Source organism: Anabrus simplex, chromosome 6 (genome assembly GCF_040414725.1).
Source record: "Anabrus simplex isolate iqAnaSimp1 chromosome 6, ASM4041472v1, whole genome shotgun sequence".
Taxonomy (NCBI): domain Eukaryota; kingdom Metazoa; phylum Arthropoda; class Insecta; order Orthoptera; family Tettigoniidae; genus Anabrus; species Anabrus simplex.
The window spans coordinates 269197158-269218225 of NC_090270.1; the positions used below are offsets into that span (position 1 = coordinate 269197158).

Here is a 21068-nt window from a genome sequence, read left to right on the forward strand (position 1 = left end):
ACTCAGACTAGCAGTTCGACTGTTCATGTGATGAATGGCACAATTTTACGTGAAACGTCCAATTATGTTACAAAATATAAGGCCAGAAAATAGCTTGATTCTTTGTTTATTCATCGACAATCTGAAGCGGGAAAGTCGCAGGATTTCCTTGTATGACAATTTTATTTGCCAATAGTATATTTACCTTAATTTTACCTCATAATTATTCCCATGCTAAAAATAAAAGTTAGTAATTCTAACTTCCAACTCATGGCAATACATCTTTGGTTGCAGCTTCTTAATTTATCTACATGACTTACGTTAATTGTGCATAATCTCTAATGTGTAAGTAGTATTAGTGAAACTGTCATCTTCACAGACTTGGCTGCTTTCTGACATATTGTTAATTATTTTTACAGGGTGTGCTAGACGATGAGGGTAAGCCACAGAAGGTGTGTGGGCTTCTGACACATCTACACTACCATGAACCAGGAAACATGGTATTGGTGTATTTGTTGCGTTCAGGAGCACTGAGGCGCCTCTGCAAGACTTACAATGGGAAGATAACTAGAGAGACAGAGCTGAACCTTGTCCTCCTGTTGAGCCACCTGTTTGCTCGCCTTCTTCTTCATTCTACGTGTCAGAAACAAACGTACAAGAATTCTATTGTGATTCTGCCTCCGCTCCCTGAAACCGTGGTTGCCGTGAGTAAACCACTTCTCTAAGCTTAAGTTACTTGTAGCAGTGACATTTCTCACAATCATGGTGACATACAGAAATAAAATTTCAGTTTTGTCTGGACACTTCAAATTTTTATTCCTATTCATCTCAGATTAGGAATACAGAATTCAAAAATGGGTTAGGTTCAGTTTTTGTATGTTTGTTACCACATTATGGGAAAAATGGCTCAACAGAATTTCCCATAACTCTGCTTTTAAGTTCAGAGATAGCTGGGTCATGCCCTAGGCTGTATATTATTTGTTTAGAATGGAATGGCATACCAATGTAAAGACAGCCAAAACGGGACATATTAAATATTTACATTACCAAGAGCTGCATCGATAAACTGTTTATAATAAATGTTGTGGAAAATATAATTTCCGATCTTTTATATTTCATTAGTTTTTGCTGTACAAAGAATGGTAACAGAGATGTGCACCATTGTTATATTTTTCACAACTTTTAAATTACGCTGATTATAATCTATACCTGACAAAATGTAAAAATTTACAATGTTACATTTTGTTCATTTTTCAGGAGCAGCGACAGACGTTTCAGCAGATGTTGCTTTGTCTTCAGATTATAAGTGATAGCTCATATAAAGTGTGCAACTCTTCTGTTTATGTTGATACTCCATTTTTCTGTTATTACTGGATGTAATTAAAACAATTCCAAAATACATATTAAAACTGTGATGTTTGCCCTTTTGCCAGTAAACCTCCATACTGGAATTAATATATTGGTGCCAGGCTGAGTGGCTCAGATGGTTAAGGTGCTGGTCTTCTGACGCCTACTTGGCAGGTTCTATCCTGGCTCAGTCCAGTGGTATTTGAAGGTGCTCAAATACGTCAGCCTTATGTCGGTAGATTTACTGGCACCTAAAAGAACTCTGCGGGACTAAATTCCAGCACCTCTGTATAGGATATAAAGCCAATAACATTAATATATGGGCCTTTTTTTGGAAAACTTTGGGACATTGACCCTTTTTTTGCCGTAATTACTTGGATGTCAATTTTATTGTTCTGAATCTCAATCTCAGGTAATTATTATTCAAATAAATAACATTGCGCACAAATCACATAGAAAGCAGGTCATTGTTATAATATTTATCATATTTCAGCAATTAAAAAAATCCTACAGAGAAGCAGAAAAGTACAAACAATAGAATTTCCAAACATAAGGAAAATATCCTTCATTTACCTTTGTGAATATCACATTTATATTTCTGTACACAAAAGAAACAAAGATACTCAAGTATTAGTTAAATAAAATTGAGTTTCCATTCAGATATCCTCTTCATCTGTTTATCACAGTGTATCTGGTAAATAAGGCAAAGGTTTCAGACTGAGGTATTCATCATGGTAAGGTGGAATAACACCAAATGTGCAGAAGTTACGGAAATCTTTGTACTTCGCTGAAGGTATTAGAAGTTTCTTAGTATAAAGATCTCAAGCTTTTTGCTAGGACAGATTGGGGTTATTGGTAATGGCAATAACGAGTAAAACTCTTGTTATGACTATAGGGGAGAAAGAAGGGAAAGGTCAGATTAGACTTGCAGACAAGCCCCTGGAAGTAGTGGAAACGTTTAAATACCTGGGGAGTGAATTAATGGAGAATGCTCGATTGGATGCTGAGATTAGTAAAAGGATTCAAGCTGGAAGTTGTTTCTATCATAGTGTAAGAAATATGTTATGGGACAAAGATGTGCCAATGGAAGCAAAGGATACTATGTACAAGATGTATTACGTACCCATAACAACTTACGGAGCAGAAACTTGGACAATGACAAAGAAGGATGAGAGTCGAATACAGGCAGCCGAAATGAAATTCTTGAGGAGTATGATACAGAAGAGTAGAAGAGAGAAAATCCGGGAAGAAATTGGAGTGGAAAAAATGAATGATAGAATAGAGAAGAGCCGACTAAGATGGTTTGGGCACATAGGGCGAATGAGCGACGAAAGAATGCCAAAAAAGGTGATGGAAATGCAAATCCAAGGAAGGAGAGGCCGTGGACGACCACAATTGAGATGGAAGGATACCATCCAACGCAGCATTATAGAAAGAAACCTGGACTGGGATACAGTGTTAGAGGAGGAGTGGTGGAAAGACCGAAGAAAGTGGAGAGGAACCATATTTGCCCCTACCCGGCTACAGCTGGATAAAGGGAGATGATGATGATGATATTGGGGTTATCTCTTAGATTTTTGTTTGGTTTTAGTCTGTACAGTGAGCATTTTATTGAAACCTTACAAGAGGAAAATAAAACTTGACTTACATCCCCTCAACATTGCCTTGGTTCCATCTAGTCTTATCATGCTAAATTGTCCAGCTCCATGGCTTAATGGTTAGCAGTCAGGCCTTTGATCCAGGGTTCTCAAGTTCAATTCCCAGCCGGGTTAGGGATTTTAACCTTAATAGGTTAATTCGTCTGACTCGGGGGCTGGATGTGTTTGCCGTCTTTGTCATCAGAACTCGTCTTAGGGAGGGCCCATCCTCACAGGCATGCAGATCGCCTATAGGCCATCTACTAGAAAAAGACCTGCACCAGGCTTCTCCGGAAGCCATACGCCTTTATTATTTTTTTACATTATTATGACCAATTGAGGAGCATGCTTTAACATATTTAGCCGATGATTTTGCTTTCTTCTCTTCTCAAAATCTCGTCATCATCTCACTGAAATTCTGCTTTTGTTCTTCTGTCCACGTGTTCTGAAAGCAGATTGGTTCTTCAGTTTCCTGGTTGATGTTGATTACCTGAAGATCTGATTCTATTTCATTTAGCCAGTTGTTCTTGACTTTCAGCATGAGGGCAATATTTAGAATTTTTTGGTCAGTCTATCATTGTCCATTCTGAGAATGTGACCATAGAATTTCAACCTCCTTTTCCGGATAGTGTCTGAGATTTTTTCAGTGTGGCAATAAATTTCATGAGACTTCCTTTTCATCTATACTCCCTCCGTGTAGACAGGGCTGAAAATTTTCCGTAAAATTTTTCTTTCTTGCTTTTCTATATTTTTTATGCGTGATCTACCGCCAATGATTAAGGTTTCCGATGCGTATAATACTTCAGGTTTTATTACTGTGTTATAATGTCTTAGTTTTGTTTTCCGAGATGATTTTTTGTTATGTGTTCCAAGTGATTCGATATGCTTTCTGTAATTTAGTAATTCTCTCCTTATTTGCTTCATAATTTAATCCAGAAGGTTAATTATATCTCCAAGGAATTTGAATTTATTTACTTGGGAACTTTGTCCAAATTTAGTCTTCATAGCTTGCCCATCTAGAAATTGAGAGGCTCCTTCCATGTACTGGCTTTTTTCGTATGATATTTGAAGTCCTGTTTTGGCTGCAATTTCATGTAGGTTTTTGAGGAAGTGGATCGCTTCTTGCCTATTACTAGAAAGAATTGCCAGGGCGTCTGCAAAACCTAGACGCCGCACATGAATTCTGCTTTTCAGTTGTCTACCAAGAGTTATTCCTTTAACTTCTTTTTCCCAGGTTCTGATTACTTTTTCTAGAATAAGATTGAACAAGAGAGGTGACAGTCCATCTCCTTGTCGAACCCCTGTGTTGACATCAAAAGGCTCAGATATTTCTCTTTAAGAATTTAACTTTGGAAGTAGTGTCAGTTAATGTTTGATCAGTTCTCTTGTTTTTCTGTCTACTTTAAATTCTCCGAGTACTTTGAAAAGTGTCTGTCAGACTATGGAGTCATATGCTTTTCTAAAGTCTACGAAGGTGATCACTGTTTGTCTAGTTTTGCGCATTTGTAAGATAATTTTGAGATTGAGTATTTGTTCTGTGCATGATCTGCCCTTTCTGAAACCTGCCTGGTATTCTCCATGAGGCGATCGATGTGCATGACTGGATTAACGAGATCTACTATCTAGCAAAACCACTGCCAAAGGAACGGGCTTGGGAGAGTTAATGGAGAAGGAAGACCCTGTTGAGCTTGACTTTAGTCTGGCATTGTAAGGAGATATGAGAGCTATAGCATAAGTGGGCAACATCTCTGTGTCTTTCTAATCTTCTCAGTAGAACTGGAGAAAATTTTGTACGTAACTGATACCAAGGAGACACCTGTATAGTTGTTATTTTTATCACCTTTTTTGTGCAGTGGGTGAATTAGTGCACATTTCCAGTTATTATTATTATTATTATTATTATTATTATTATTATTATTATTATTATTAATATTGGTCATTTTGTGGTCCGGTAGTCACCTTCTCCAATTCTTTCATTTAGCAGCTTCTTCCACTGTTCAAGGTCAGATATGCAGGACCAACGATTACACTACTTACCAACGACTGATATTGTGATTCTGCAGACATACTCTCTTAAATGCTGCCCTTAAGGGCTTGGACATGACTTATTCATAGCCTGCACAAGGTTTAAAATTATTTCAATGTTTTATGTCATTTATAAAATTAAAAAAAAAAAAAAAAAAAAGACTTTTGCAAACTGTGTGTAGGTCTACTCGTAATATAAAGTAAGTATTGAGAAATGATAGAAAGCCCTCTCTTCAAGTACGGCTAAGCCAAAACATTATTTACTAAGTATAATATTACTTCAAACTGTAAATAACTGTACACATCGATACCTGAAACATACAAATGAAAAATTAAAAGAACGTAACCACAAGCCTCCTTGGCCTAAAAGCAAGTCATTTATTATTTCACCTCCTAATATTATGGATTATTTCTTTCTGCAATGAAATGCAATGGAATTCGTTCTTCTGTAACTGTTGCTACTCAGCACAGATGATATAGGCAGTCCAAGAGAAAATCCAACTTGAGATTGTGTTATTAACAGTTGTTATGGACATGAACATTACAAACAACCATGTAAACTCTCTACCTCTAGCTGATGCTGAAGCTTAATAAGGGTACATACATGATGATACATTGTAAAGCATATTATCTGTAATTGTAACAACAGTCCAAATAAGGATATCATGTACCCTATATTTGTTTGTAAAACAGGCTAAATATATGGTCAATATAGGACGTTGTCCTTATGACGGTAATGTCTGGAGAACTTTCGTCCCTGACTCAAACTTAATTTTGTACTTGGCTTACTGTGAAACTGAAATCTCTGCCTTTTGCCAGAATGTGCATTTCATAGTGCTAAATATGAACTCACAATAACTCAATTTCCCCAAAAAATGTATGTTGGCCCTTTTGGTTATCAAGAGATGTCTTTGATTCTTTTATGCCATGTACATTATTTCCATATGAGTTATGATAACAGAGATATTCACTAATTTAAATTATTATTGCAAGTCTGTCAATGGCTAGCACCATTGACATGGAAATATATTTCAGTCATCATCGCAATGAACTACATGGATGTGATGATGATCGTCATTATCGTTTTTATAAGATGCAAAACCAGGTAATCATGACTTCCTATGTATTCATAAGGAAGATAATGATGTTGACTATTGAAAAGAGAAGGAATGATCACTTGAAGAATGATGGGGTTAGGGGATTTTGAAAATTTATGCCTCGAATGCTGTAATAACGTAGAGATGGAAGAAAACAAAAGTCAGTGACCTAAACCTATAACTTAACAACATTGCACTGACTGGCTATCGTTGTTAGTTGAGAGGTGCTCTGTCTCTTCTACTGTCATTCATCTCTGCTAAATAGTATTACTATTGCAAATACAAAATCTAGCTGATCAATGATGTGTACATAACATCTCGTTTTAGATAATCGCCCATTCTAACCCAACTGTCAGCAGCCCTGAAGACACTTTTCCATGGTTTCCAATTTATATGTCAGGAAAATGCTGGGGCTGTATGTTAATTAAGGCCATGGTCACTTCCTTGCTGCTCCAAGCACTTTCCTATCCCATTGTCTTCATAAGACCTATCTGTGTTGGTGCAACATAAAGAAATTGTTAAAAACAAAAGTAATCATCACATTTGTCTTTACAAGTTACAAACTTCATAGTTGTTCCACATTGCAGAGAGATAAACTCTAGAATAAAAGACTTGAGGATTTCCACCTTTTCAGTAAAATTCTAATCACACTTGGCAATTAAATTACATTATCAAAATTAGCAGTGCATGTTTTGTCTCATGAGACATCTTCAGCTGCTTGTTAATAGTTTAGATTAAAGATTAAAGATATTAACAGATAATACAGAATAGTTAAAAACATATTGTCCAGAGCTGCTCAAGTATTAAAAATTAACTATTTTCTTTCCAATTATTATAAACAAGAACTTCAATAACTTCAAAACAAAGAACAATATTTTAATGAAAATTTCAGCAAAATGTTCCTCTAAATATGTTCTAGTTCCCTGTGAACAATTGTATGCCTGAGACTAAAAGTTTAAGGACAGGAATCATGTTCATGAAACATGCAGGTTTCCTTAAACTTTTGGTAGGACCTGTACATTCATACACCTGCATTATAGACTATTCAGGTCTATAGTCTAGTCTGTAACAGACTATTCAGTCTTCAAGGCTCTGTGAATTAGCTAAACACCTCCCTCAATCCTCTGTTTGCAACTAGCTTTGTTGCCACGTTTAGTTTCACGGCTATCATCATAAAAGCATGGAAAGAATGGAATAGAGATAATAAAAGAAGAAAGCAAAAGAAAGTGTCTTGATAATAAAAGGAAATGTAAGAAATTGGTAAGAGAAGGAAAGTTGGGAAGAATTTAGACAAAGGATGGAAATGGATGGAACTGGCAGTAAAAGAATGTTGTATGAAAGTAATTGAAAGAAAGAAGAAGGTTGGGAACTGATATGCCATCTAGAAGAAATAAAGAGAAGTTGGAAGGAGTATTTAGAAAAGTTGCTAAATATGAGAAGTTATGTAGAGGAGACAGTAGTAATTATGGTGTGATTACTCGACAGTCAATGATGATATGAAAATGTTAGAGATGGAATTAGCAGACTGTACTGGATATGGTAATTTTATTATGAGATAATTGTAAATATTAATTTTTTAGTGATGTAGCCATATGCTAAATAAATGAATAGCAGTCTGTAAAATGAAAATGGGGAAGGCACCAGGGATGGATGAAATTAGTGTGGAAATGATAAAGGCTGTTGAACCTGTTGGACTACAGTGGGTGTACAGATTGTTAAAGTGTATATGGAAATAATTGTGTGCCAGAAAACTGGGGAAATGGAATAATAGCAGTCTTTAACCCGACAGCATGGAGTGACTTGTAGCATACGTCATGCAGTAGCAGTCTGCTGGTGTGGAGTGACATGTCTGATTAACATTTTGCTGCATCTACATTATGGATATATGATTATGTGAGTAATTGCGGAATTTTTAAATTATACATCACATTAATTTGTGTAAATATACTCATAATTGGTTGGAAATTAACAGAGACATTGACATTATAAAAGAGTTTGGTGCTTAGATATGCTGGCATTTATATGCCCAGTGAAAGCTCCTCCTGCATCCAGTGAAGGTCAGATCTTTAAATGCCCCCACTCAGAGGGGTTAAGAAGGGGGACAAAAAAGTGTGTGATAACTATAGAGGAATTGCACTGTTATCCCATGCAGCAAAAATACTGGAAAGGATATTGGAGAGGAGAATGAAAAGAAATGTAGAAGGCCAGTTGTAAGAGAAACAGTATGGCTTTAGAAGTGGAAGATCTACAGTGGACCCAATCTTCAGCATGAGGCAATTAATGGAAAAGACCTGGTCATGACATTTATAGATCTAACAAAGGCATATGTAGTATAACCCAGGAACATAGTGTGGGAAATCATGGTTGAAAAGAGAGTGGGTATACAAACTGTAGAAATGGTGCAAGCAATGTAAAACTGCATCAGCAGCATACAAACTCTTGGTTTGAAAAACAGAATGGTTTAGAAATTAAACTGGACTAAGACAGAGGAAGTGTGCAGTCACGTCTTTTGTTTCTAATGGTTCTGGACAAAATTGAAACGGAGACAAAGCACAAGGGAATAGGGAGATGAAGTTATTTCTATTTGCAGACAATATGGTGGTCTGGGGAGTGAACAGCAAAGAAGTGAAGGAACAACTTCATCATTGGTTTTGTGAGAGGTAGTGGTCTGTTTTATTGTATTGACTGTTTTATATTGGAGATTTTATCTATTTTTTGTCCTTTTTATAGTAAATTAATATTAATTTTAAAAACACTTAAATTTAGTCTTTTACTTTTGAACTCTGTTTAGCCCGCCTGGTGGCCATGATCATTGCGCTGAAGTCTAAAACGGTCTAACACTGAGGTTAGCCGGTTCGAGTCCCGTTGGTCGAAAAAAATTTCACCATCAGAATGTTGGCCGGCAGGGTAGGGGAGGTGGTGGTATACAATTTCTAATCACTAGATTGCGTGCCAAAAGCTTGGATTAAATTCCAAACCTCTCCGCAGTGCTCATATGGAGTGAGGGCATATGACGCTGTTGATGGTGATTCGTCCGTCGGATGGGGACGTTAAGCCTTGAGCAGACCCCTTGGTGCTATTCGACAGGAGTAGGCTATGTGCTGGCACCAGGTTTCACCCTCTCCCTACTATCATATATCACGTCATTCATTTCATCTCTCATTAACTCCTCTGATGAGGTTGACGTAAGGAAGGGCATCCGGTCATAAAAAAACCGCCACGACAAATTCATCTCGCCTCATACCTACCCCGTAGGGAAACGGGACAAGGGTTGGACAAACAACAACACTTTTGAACTCTGTTTTTGTCTAGTAGAGATATGATTTAAATTTGCTTCCATCTTTTAATCTTTTATAATATTTTTGAGAATATTTTTAAATTATTGCTGTATTGTTTTTTGTCACATTTATCCATACTTTTAAATCTTTAAAACATCTTTTTTATGAATGATAAGACATTGTGGATCAGATCCACTGATCACATTGAACTCATGTTTATGTTTACGTTATTGCTAGTTTAAAGTGTTCTGAGCTCGGTAAATTCATGAAGCAGGATGCTGCCCTACTTGCACATAGTCCAAGTGAGGATCTCTTCTCTAACGGGTTATGGACCACCGGTGAATTGTATAGTCCTAGCCGCCTGAGCACAAGGAGGACCACGACTCAGAATATGTCCGAGATGCCCACTCCCATTCCATAGCAACTGGTATCCCGACTCTCAGGACCACTTACTAGGCCACTCAGCCGTTGCCCATGGTTCACGAACTAGGACGTGACTACAGTAACCCACTTACAGGAGTTAGACAAGGCTGTAATCTTTCACCTTTGCTGTTTGTAGTTTACATGGATCATCTGCTGAAAGGTATAAAATGGCAGGGAGGGATTCAGTTAGGTGGAAATGTAGTAAGCAGTTTGGACTATGCTGACGACTTGGTCTTAATGGCAGACTGTGCCGAAAGTCTGCAGTCTAATATCTTGGAACTTGAAAATAGGTGCAATGAGTATGGTATGAAAATTAGCCTCTCGAAGACTAAATTGATGTCAGTAGGTAAGAAATTCTACAGAATCGAATGTCAGATTGGTGATACAAAGCTAGAACAGGTCGATAATTTCAAGTATTTAGGTTGTGTGTTCTCCCAGGATGGTAATATAGTAAGAGAGATTGAATCAAGGTGTAGTAAAGCAAATGCAGTGAGCTCGCAGTTGCGATCAGCAGTATTCTGTAAGAAGGAAGTCAGCTCCCATACGAAACTATCTTTACATCGTCTGTTTTCAGACCAACTTTGCTTTACGGGAGCGAAAGGTGGGTGGACTCAGGATATCTTATTCATAAGTTAGAAGTAACAGACATGAAAGTAGTGAGAATGATTGCTGGTACAAACAGGTGGGAACAATGGCAGGAGGGTACTCGGAATGAGGAGATAAAGGCTAATTTAGGAATGAACTCGATGGATGAAGCTGTACGCATAAACCGGCTTCGGTGGTGGGGTCATGTGAGGCGAATGGAGGAGGATAGGTTACCTAGGAGAATAATGGACTCTGTTTTGGAGGGTAAGAGAAGTAAAGGGAGGCCAAGACGACGATGGTTAGACTCAGTTTCTAACGATTTAAAGATAAGAGGTATAGAACTAAATGAGGCCACAACACTAGTTACAAATCGAGGATTGTGGCGACGTTTAGTAAATTCTCAGAGGCTTGCAGACTGAACGCTGAAAGGCATAACAGTCCATAATGATAATGTATGTATGTATTGCTAGTTTATAAGTTTTAAATTGTCATGCCATCAAGGGTCAATGACCTGGATGTTTAGCCTCTCAATAATCGTCATATTCATCATATTTTCTGTATGCAGCCTTGTAAATATGTTACAGTAAAAGTCCTGTTGTTTAATGATTTGCCTCTAGCAAAATAACACAACTTGCTACAGAAAAGATAATATTATTAGGGCTCTTTCTTCATTAGTGGCAACACAGTTATATACATTAATAACGGAACAAGTGTTTTTCACATATGCACATGGTACTGTGGTGCACTACGTACTTCACAGTGCACCATCCTGAGGGGGGTTTCTTTCTTGCACCATATTAGGCAACCATTTTTAATATGTACGCCAGATTGGGCGACCTAACAATTGCTCCGGCTATTTTCTCCTCAACCATTTATCACTTCTACAGATCATTAAATGGATGAATGCATATAATAAAATTGATGCTAAGTGTCAGTAGCTATGTTCGCTTTCAATACTCATTGAATAAACAGTTATCGCATCACAGAATTTTAACGATGTCGTAACTCTCATTTTTCCTATCACATTTATTGAAATGATATCCTTAAATTGCTACGAGACACCTCTCAGGGATAATTAAATTGCATCTGCGAACCATACTTTTTTTACGTGAGATCAACTGAGACACCACATTACTTTTTAAATAAATTATTATCGATACCATTCATCATCCAGAATCAATATCAAGTTTTCCAAGTCCAATCATTCGAATAAAAGTGAAGAAAATAAATAAAATATTTTTTTAAATGAATTAATTCAAAATCATTTATATCCTAATGATATTAGCCTATCTCCTAAAATAATAACATCTAAATTGGATAATCTATAATTTATTTCATGATTCTAGAATCATAAGAGAAAATCTGATAATATTTATCAACAACTTTCTTCCTCCTCTCTATAAAAGAAAAATTAAATTTGAATCTATCTTCGATTTGTTTCAACTATTCTTCATGCATCCATTATGCGTATCACAGAAATAAAGGATAAATTCTCTTACATAATTCAAAAATAAATATCCTAACTGTTGAAAACGTAGTATAACATTTTTGGGTTAACAATAAATTTAAGTCCCTAAGCCTAATTAAACTTCATAATAAAATTGTGTAATCTGAGTCCATCAGTTCTTGTTTCTTTCTTTTATAAAAAAAATGCTTATTTTCATCACTATCACATTGATATTCTGTCACTATCATGCGTTTCTTTCGATGTTATAACGTTAGCAATCACAAGTAAGTTCCAAATATACATCAGCTTAAAATAGCTATTTCAAATATATATAGTTCATTAAATAAGTAATATTGGTCACCTTGACCATGTCATTTGGTTAAAATATTCCAATAACACCTTAAAATAAAATGTAGGTATCGTGTAAAGAATAATTATAATCGTAGTTCAAATAGAAATTATACCTAACATGTTTTATGGTTTACCAATATTCAATCAGGTATCAAGAATTCCGTAGGAATGCATTTGGTAACCTATTTTATCTAATTGTGGTAGAGATTTAAATTATGGGATTGTTCTATGAATTAAATTCATTCTCGACAACAAACTTCCAATAATATTCAGTACAACGTTGATATATATTATCTATGAAGACAACAAGTTTCCCTTCTTTTATTTCCTACTTGGATATTTCCTATGAAGACGGTTTACGGTAACCCAATACGATATCTGCGATGTATTTCATTGTATTCGTGTACCACTAACCCAATATATCTCGCATTACCATATAAATATTTTGCCGCATAAGTCAAACATCACCATTGGCCAGTAATACTCCGTATTTACCGCCAAAATTAACCATAAGCATATCTATCTCTCCATTTACCAATATTAATTATCATAATATATCATTATTTACTCCCATAAACATATCTCAGCGAATAATTATTCGTAAATCCATATCAACATGCCACTCAAATCATAACTTCCCTACGTAAACATTTATCATTTCCAACACGGCGGCAAATCATCTTATCATCTCATTAATGTATTGCAACGGTACACTTTCGGGTTAGATTTCATATATAACACACATAAACACGTTATCCTTAAAATGAAACACATATATAAGCTAAACAAGTTATTATCTACTCACATGTCATCGCGTCGTAACAGCAAACAGATATTGGTTATTCAGAAATCAACTATCTTCTTTAAAAATATTAAATTAGGGTTACGTCTCTTTATATACGAAGTTTCAATCCCATAATGGTTGAAAATCACATTCTAAATCTCTCCTTGTTCAATTATAAACATTCCTATATTATGACATTGATTGTAAACTCTGAAGAACTACCTATTCCCATATAATAAGTCAACAAGGACAATCTCATTGCAAAGATGGCAACGACTGAGATTTTATCACGAAGAACTACGTAAAAACAACATACCAATGTTCACTACAAATATAACTACTATATTTACTGCATATTAATTTCAAGAAAATAAAGTAACTCTTTGGAACTTATCTTGCAATCACTGACGTTAGATTACTGGCTTTGGCTTCGATGTTGTCATCTTAGGATTTTGTAGAACGACTCCATCCTCCGTTATGTCACCATCAGGTTGTAGTTTTGGGACCCGGGATAGTAGAAACAGCTGGGCGGTTTTCGTTGGACAGTCGGCTCCATCTCCGATTTAGCCTCTCATGTTGTAGCCGTCAGTCATATATGAAAGAAACATTTCCAAAGCGGGAATTAATTTCACGTCCATACTCCTGGGAATGAGTATCAAGTTTGTATCTAAGATTCAGGTTATTAGGACAGTAATTCAAGGTTAATTCTTTGCGGCGGTTTAACAGGTAAAATCTATCAATTTAGCTTTCTAAAAATTTCTTTTATCCAGCTAATCAACCTATACTGCGTTAAATTCGACTTGATTTCTCGTACGGCCTTCAGTCTATACTCAGACTACTGTTCGGGTATTTTCCAACTTGCTCGTCACGATATTCGTTCGAATATATGTAATATCCAAATATTCCTTCGCTTTGCAGGTTCTCCAGCCGGTAATAATTACAATATCTCCCTTCTTCTTTATGCGAAGATTAACTTTTCTTCTCGTGGATAAATTTACGTCGTTTTGCGTAACAAATTTTTTTCATTGTTCAGCTACTTCTTTTTTTTTTAACAATTTTAAAAACCTTCTATTATTTTATCACGGCCGCATGGATCCTTTATAACTTTCCGTCTCAGTCCGTGATCTAGGCATATTTAATTCATCAAATAAACAACTTTGCCGTCACGTGCATGGCCTTCTTGATTATACACGTTCGTATAATATATACACTCCGAAATCACAGCCTATTTCACTTAATATATGCGTTCTTTTCTGATGTATGGCCCAATTACGTAATCTTCACGATCTCATTACCGTGCATGGCAAACTTATGTCGTATGACAACCTTTATTCCAATATCAGGACAATGAAAACGTTACAACAGTAATAGTCTTCCATCCAAAGCTCCACGCATGCACTGTGCTGCGAAGAGTAGTATCACCTCTGAGAGAGCGGTCGAACCATTAGTTTCCAAGATGTTCTTGAACAATACAGCTGGATTAAGATTGAAAGTGCCTGTGGTCATACAGTGCAACATTGTCATGAAAATCTTAGTGAGGCGTGCTGGAATTTGGTGTTCCATTACAGAACTATGGCACAGTGGGTCAAATCCTTCAATGAGAGACAACAGTATGTGGCTGCCGTGCCTCAGCCGAGTCGCCTTGAAGTCGGTGACTAGGATATGCAGCTTATTGGTAGGTTGCAGGGGACCGATATAACCCAGACGGTTCATGAGTTAGCCCGAGAGACAGCGTTGGGTTCCTCACCATTTGACAGAATTACAGAAAATACAGTAATACAATGGTGCGGGAAGCTCACTTAAAACGATATGCAGTTGAAGGGGAGATTTTCCTGTGCAGTATCATAATGATGGAGGGGACATGGGTCCCGTCGTACGAGCCAGAAGTGAAATGCCATACCGTATGTTGAGGATTGTAAATAGACAGTGTCCTGCCATCTACAAAGGAGTTTCAGCGTACAAACATATCTGTATCGATTGTGTGTATCAACTGTTGAGTGAATAAAAAAAAAATTTATTGAGGGTGCGCTTGGTGTCGTGTTTTATCCCCCAATATTTTGATGCCGAAACAGGGGAGTGACTGTTACAATACGTGATGCGGTTGTGCAAGAAGATGGACGATGATCTCCAAGCGTTTGGACGACTTTGCAGCGAGGGAAGAGTTGAAAACAACAAATTTGTAACCAGCCACTCCAGACATCACAAACATGTCATCACAGAGCATGGACGTATATTTGAGACTTATACTTGGGAAATTAATTGGAAATAATGCACGATTGCAAATCCAAAAGAGAAATCGCTAATGCTTAATAACAAGATTTAGGAAAAGGCTAGGAAAGCAACAGATAGGGAATCTGCCACCTGGGCGGCTGCCCTAAATGCAGATCAGGATTGATTGATTGATTGATTGATTGATTGATTGATTGATTGATTGATTGATTGATTGATTGATTGAAGATAAAACTTTTACACTAAAGAAAGCATGATGCCAGCAATATCTGGTAGCAATGAGATACACTAACAAGCATGTGGATGTACATCACAACCCTAGCGCCTAAGAATCCAAGAGAAATGTTGCAGATTTAGCACTATCTGTCGCCTGTTCCCTGTACTGTAATCTCAGACTACGATCCTCATGTAACAGCTACTGAATGTACCACTGCTTCTGGCCGTCACTGTTGCTTCATCCCTCTCACAACAACTATCTTTCTTCTAGCGAGCAGGTAGTGAAAAGGATTACTGCCAGCCGGCCCTTTTCTTTACTGCTTAAAATATTCCAGCTGACCGGTACACCATGACAAAGACAAGCCTGATTTACAACTGAGGAATTTGAAAAGGAAAAAGACGACTTCCAAGGCACTGCTAACTAAACGTAGCACTGCAGTTAACGAGGCTACTTTGGACACGGTAATTGACTATGAATACAATAGAAAGGCTTTCAAGATGCGCTAGATAACCTCATTACCCTGGACTCTGCTATTCGTGACCTTTTATCCGACGAAGAATACGAAACGCCAAGTGCGAAAAGTACGTTGACAGCCAAAAGAGCAATCCTTAAGGCAAAATGCGCAGTCGAAGAGAGACTTTCCTCATCATTCGCCATTTTGAATCTTACTCCAGTCAGTCCAGCAACCCTTTACGCACACCATGAAACTACCTGTCATCAGATTAGAGCCATTTTCTGGGAGCAGTTCCAGTCATCAATAGACAGCGACCCTTCAATCTCTAGCATCGACAAGCATGTCTACCTCTGCGGGTACATAGAAGGCGAACCTAAGGATTTGGTTGATGGAATATCAATTACCTGTGATGCATACAAGGAGAAAAACGGTTCCTAATTTCATGATACGGAGACAATCATATAATCCAGGCTCATCTGGATTATCGCGAAGCCGTGAAACCGATATCATACGCTTCTCCCGATGCCTTAAATATGTAACTACTGCAGATGTTGAAATACTGAACAGATAAACGTTGACTCAAATAAGTGTAAATAACAAGGATAATGGGCGCCACCTGCCAAACAATTGCAGGAATATTTAATTATGTAGAGCAACGAGCCACTCCCTCTCCCAAGGCGACGGTCATCAGGCTGACGAGGCTCCAGACTTACTTTATAACCTTACCTGTTGCTATATAACCCCTGAAATTAAATTTAGGTAACATGCCAGGTTCAGCCTCACTCCACTGACTAAAGACTCGCTTTAAGTTTGATTCTATGACTTTACTCCCAGAATAAGAACTAATATGTGACAAACACCAACAAAAATAAACACTTATGCAACCCACTTAGTGCTGGCCAATATACACAATACTACCCAACAAAATCATCTCTTCATGAGATTTACTCGTTTGCCGTCTACAAAGGCAAATTACACATCATTAAAATCACCAATAAAAATAGAACATCGAATAAGAACTAATATGTGACAAACACCAACAAAATCAACACTAATGCAACCCACTTAGTGCTGGCCGTTTACATAGAGCTAATATACACAATACTACCCAACAAAATCATCTCTTCACGAGATTTACTCGTTTGTCGTCTACAAAGGCAAATTACACATCATTAAAATCATCACTAAAAAATAGAACATCATTATACTTTTAACATACCTCCAGGTAAGAGCCCCACTGCACTCCACTGTTACCGTGAATCCTAATCTGGTAGAGAAAAGTACGACGACTATTTCTCTACATATGGATGCAACCTTCTTTACTAACAGCATCCCTAACCTTATTTACACTTCTTCGTCGACGTCTTGAATTCTTTCCAATTGCTGGCTGGACAGAAAGCGTTACATGTCCGGAGGCAAGCAAACAGCAAAATTCTCCAACTGAAGCTGCATACTCGGGTGACAAGTTCCAAACAAACACTTTCTTTTACAGAAAGTCCACTGCAAAGCCGGCAAGTCGTTGTGATTATACCATGTTCACTCCGTAACAGATACTCACGAATAATAGCAGATCGTATAGCAAACTGCGCAAATCCGTAGCTCCCGCAGACCAGTACAAATGAGAAACACACAGTATCAGCATCAGAGTCAGAAACAGAATGAGAATCGGAATCAGAATAACTCGCCGCACACGCGTACACACTTATATATGCTTGCTACACGTGGTTATAGCGTCCTGAAAAGTTCACTGGTAGCAACGCTCACACCGGCACTTCTTCCCGCGTCACTCTGTCAACCCAAACCTCGCTGAAAACAAAGCCCTCGCATTGGCAATCGAGTATATGATGTGACATAGACCGTCCACTCATGTATGTCCACATTGATCTACTCCAATTCTTCAACCGATACAACCTGCCGTACCCCGTGTTTTCAAGCCACTTAGTTGCAACACACACAACTGACCTCAACCGTCCTTCCCGATATAGTCGCTGTTTTCCCGGTTGCACAATCCTTACGGCTAGGCCATATTTGCAAACTCTTACCCAAACGGAAATTTATACAAAATATAATGATGAACATATGCAGTATTCCCTAACTATACATTCTTCTTAAAATATTACGTTTTTACATTGTAAATAAACAAAATTACATGATTTTAACATTACAAACTATATACGAAAATTTTCTAACCTAAAAACTCGGGGATCGTACATGCGTACGGTTACAAATAGCACTTTCATTGAGTGTAACAGGCGCATACAGGCATTACGAGCATTAGGGGAAAAGGTTGAAGACTGCGGACGGATGTTAGCTCCCAAGTTATTACGTGCGTTTCCGGAGGATATCGTCCACCGATGGAACGTATGTTCTAAGGGAGAAAAGATCTCTGAAAGTCATATAATGAAACTTACGGAATTCTTGAATGACGAGGTGGAAGGAGCCATGATCTCATACAAAATTAGAGGTGACTGTACCATTTCAGACACCTTTGCACTCCTCACAGCTGCTACGCTTCATGTGAATCTGAAATCGAAAACGACGGGCAGAAGAATGAAGAGGGGACCATCGGCATTCTGCGTATTCTGCGAGTCACAAGACCACTGGACCTAATACTGTTCCAGGGGATCCAACATTAAGGAACGAATTGATAAGTTATGAGCTGTTCATCAATGCTTCTTGTGTCTCAAGTGAGGACACAATACAAAAGATTGCAGCAAAAGAAGCAAAGTATCTTGCTCCAAATGCAAGAAATCCCATCATGTGTCAATCTGCAACAAAAAACAGGAAGTTTCAGTAGGGAAGATTGACGTAGAATTGCCTCACTTCACACAGCTCCAGACTGCCCGTATTTGGATCTTGGCCCCGACTGGGTTGAGGAAACGTACACGTTGCCTATTTGACACAGGAAGCCAAACCAGTTTCATCAGCATGGAACTGGTAAATCAATTGAAGCTACACATCGTGGATAGAAGGCTATAACCATTACACGTTTTGGATCACCTCGCGCTGCATCTAGAAATAGTCCAGTTCAGTATTTACTGGAATTTCGACAAGCTACAGTAAACCTCTCAGCGTTTGAAAGCGAGAATGCATACTCACCATATCCAGCTGTTGCACACGACATCTAAGCCTTACCACAAATTAAGAAGCTGAAACTCGCAGATCCCAAGGATCCTAATAGGTGGAGATCAATATTGGAAGGTGATGAAAGATGATGAACTGTTTTGCCTTTCAAGTTCCACAGTGCTCCTTCCATTGATATTTGGTTGGGTTTTAAGTGGTAAAATATCCGGCACCACTGTAAACCACGTTGTTGGGAACCATTATGCACTTCAATGACGATTATGACATTGGACCACAAAATTCGCCACTTCTGGGACCTGGAGACCTTGGGAATTGAGGACCAACAGGAGTGATAACTAATGCTGAAAGACGCTCTCATTCTACAAGACTTTCACGAGACTACCGTACAGAAGTCTGACAGAGCATGTTTCTTTGATTAGAAAGGAAGACACATGCCAGTCTTCAAACTACTGCAACGCAGAAAAGCGTTTCCAAATGCTTCAAAGGAAACTTAATGGCAATTCCAAGTTCCTCTAAATGTACCGCTCTCTATTGATAGACTACATTGACAAAGGGCAAGGTGAGATGATCAACGCTCACGATCCTACAAACGGCATCTTCTACCTTCTTCATCACGCACTGAAGAAAGAGAGACATGGAACAACCAAACAGAGGATTGTCTTCGACGCTTCATCCCACGAGGAGGATTCACCATCCCTCAATGATTGTCTTGAGGCAGGGCTTAATCTCTCGATAGAAATACTTTCGACACTGATAAGTTTCCGTATGTTCCAGCCAACGATCATCAGGGACAGAACTCAAACATTTCTGCAATTGTCCTTGGAAGAGAGTGACAGGAACTTAACCAGGTTTTTCTGGTTTCACGCCGAGGATGAAGAAAAGGGAGCCTGGTGTAGGACAGATGACGTAATCATATACAGATTCACTTGTTTACCGTTTGGTTTCGCAGGCAGTCCCTCCTCTCTGTTATCCTGTGTGAACTGGCTATCATGTTCAGTGATAGATTCCCCACGGCCGCGGAACTGCTTAACAAGAGTACATTTGTGGACAACTTCACCGCCAGTTCCGAAGACTGCAATGAGGCTATAACCTCATATTACAAGATGACAGCACTGTTGCGGCAGATATGCATACTGATGGCAAAGTGGGTTACGAACTCCCGGCCACTCAAAGATATATGGAAGGCAGAAGGGCAGGAAATCTAATGGGAAACCACAATTCTGGGCGTCAGTTGGGACACTGAATGTGATTCACTGTTTTTCGACCATCAGGACATCACCGACAGGCTACAAGACGAACCCGCTACTAAGAGAAATGTGCTTCACGCTATATTGAGACTATGCAATCCTCTCATGATCCTCACCGAACACCCAGATACTTGGCCTCCCCACATATTCCCAGAGGATTCACTTCCAGAGATCCGAAAGACGCGCCAGCAGGTACTATTGAGTACCTGGGAACCTCCCCATTGATGCCTCAAAATACGGTTCTTACTGAAAAGTGTAACATATGATAGCATGGATTCTACGTTTCCACAATGAAAGACACTCAGAGAAACTCACCGGCCACCTGACCGCATGTGAATTGGAGGCTGCAAGACTGTGTTGGATCCAAATGTCCCAGCAAGAGAGCTTTACTGCTGAGTACAACACCGTGAGCGAGAAAAGAGAACTCCCAGGCAGATCCAAAATAGGTCGCTTCAACCCTTTCCTACAGGATGGCCTCATACGACTAGGACACCTCCAGTATGCAGAATTGTCTCAACAGGAAAAGCACCCTCTCCTTCTTGATGGTTCCCATCCATTTGTGAAATGTCTGATAAAACAAACCCATAGACGCCTTCATCATTAGGGAGTTAGGATTGTGTTATCAGAGGTATGCAAGGAACTTAGAGTTCTCAAGGCAAGACAATCCAGTGAAGAAGGTCATGCACAGATGTTTACCGTGCAAAATAGCCAAGAGCGACCGACATCGTGAAATAGAAGCTCCGTGTCAGCTGCTCATGTGCAACTCGTGCAGCCATTTGCCGTCACGGGTGTCGACTTCGCCGGCTGACTTTATATCAAGGTGGGGAGCTGGCCACAGAAATCTTACATTATCCTTTCACGTGCGCTACGACAAGAGCTCTGCA

At 38.5% G+C, this 21068-nt stretch overlaps 1 protein-coding gene across 5 annotated transcripts in view; it reads left to right on the plus strand.

Annotated features, from left to right (window-relative positions):
* LOC136876439 (probable ATP-dependent RNA helicase DDX60) overlaps positions 1-21068 on the plus strand; it is a 131683-nt gene that overhangs the window by 92798 nt on the left and 17817 nt on the right. For all 5 annotated transcript variants that reach the window (XM_067150414.2, XM_068228433.1, XM_068228435.1 and 2 more), the window contains one exon: positions 399-683. In XM_067150414.2, coding sequence (XP_067006515.2) covers positions 399-683 — 285 coding nt within the window. The remainder of the gene's footprint in view (positions 1-398; positions 684-21068) is intronic.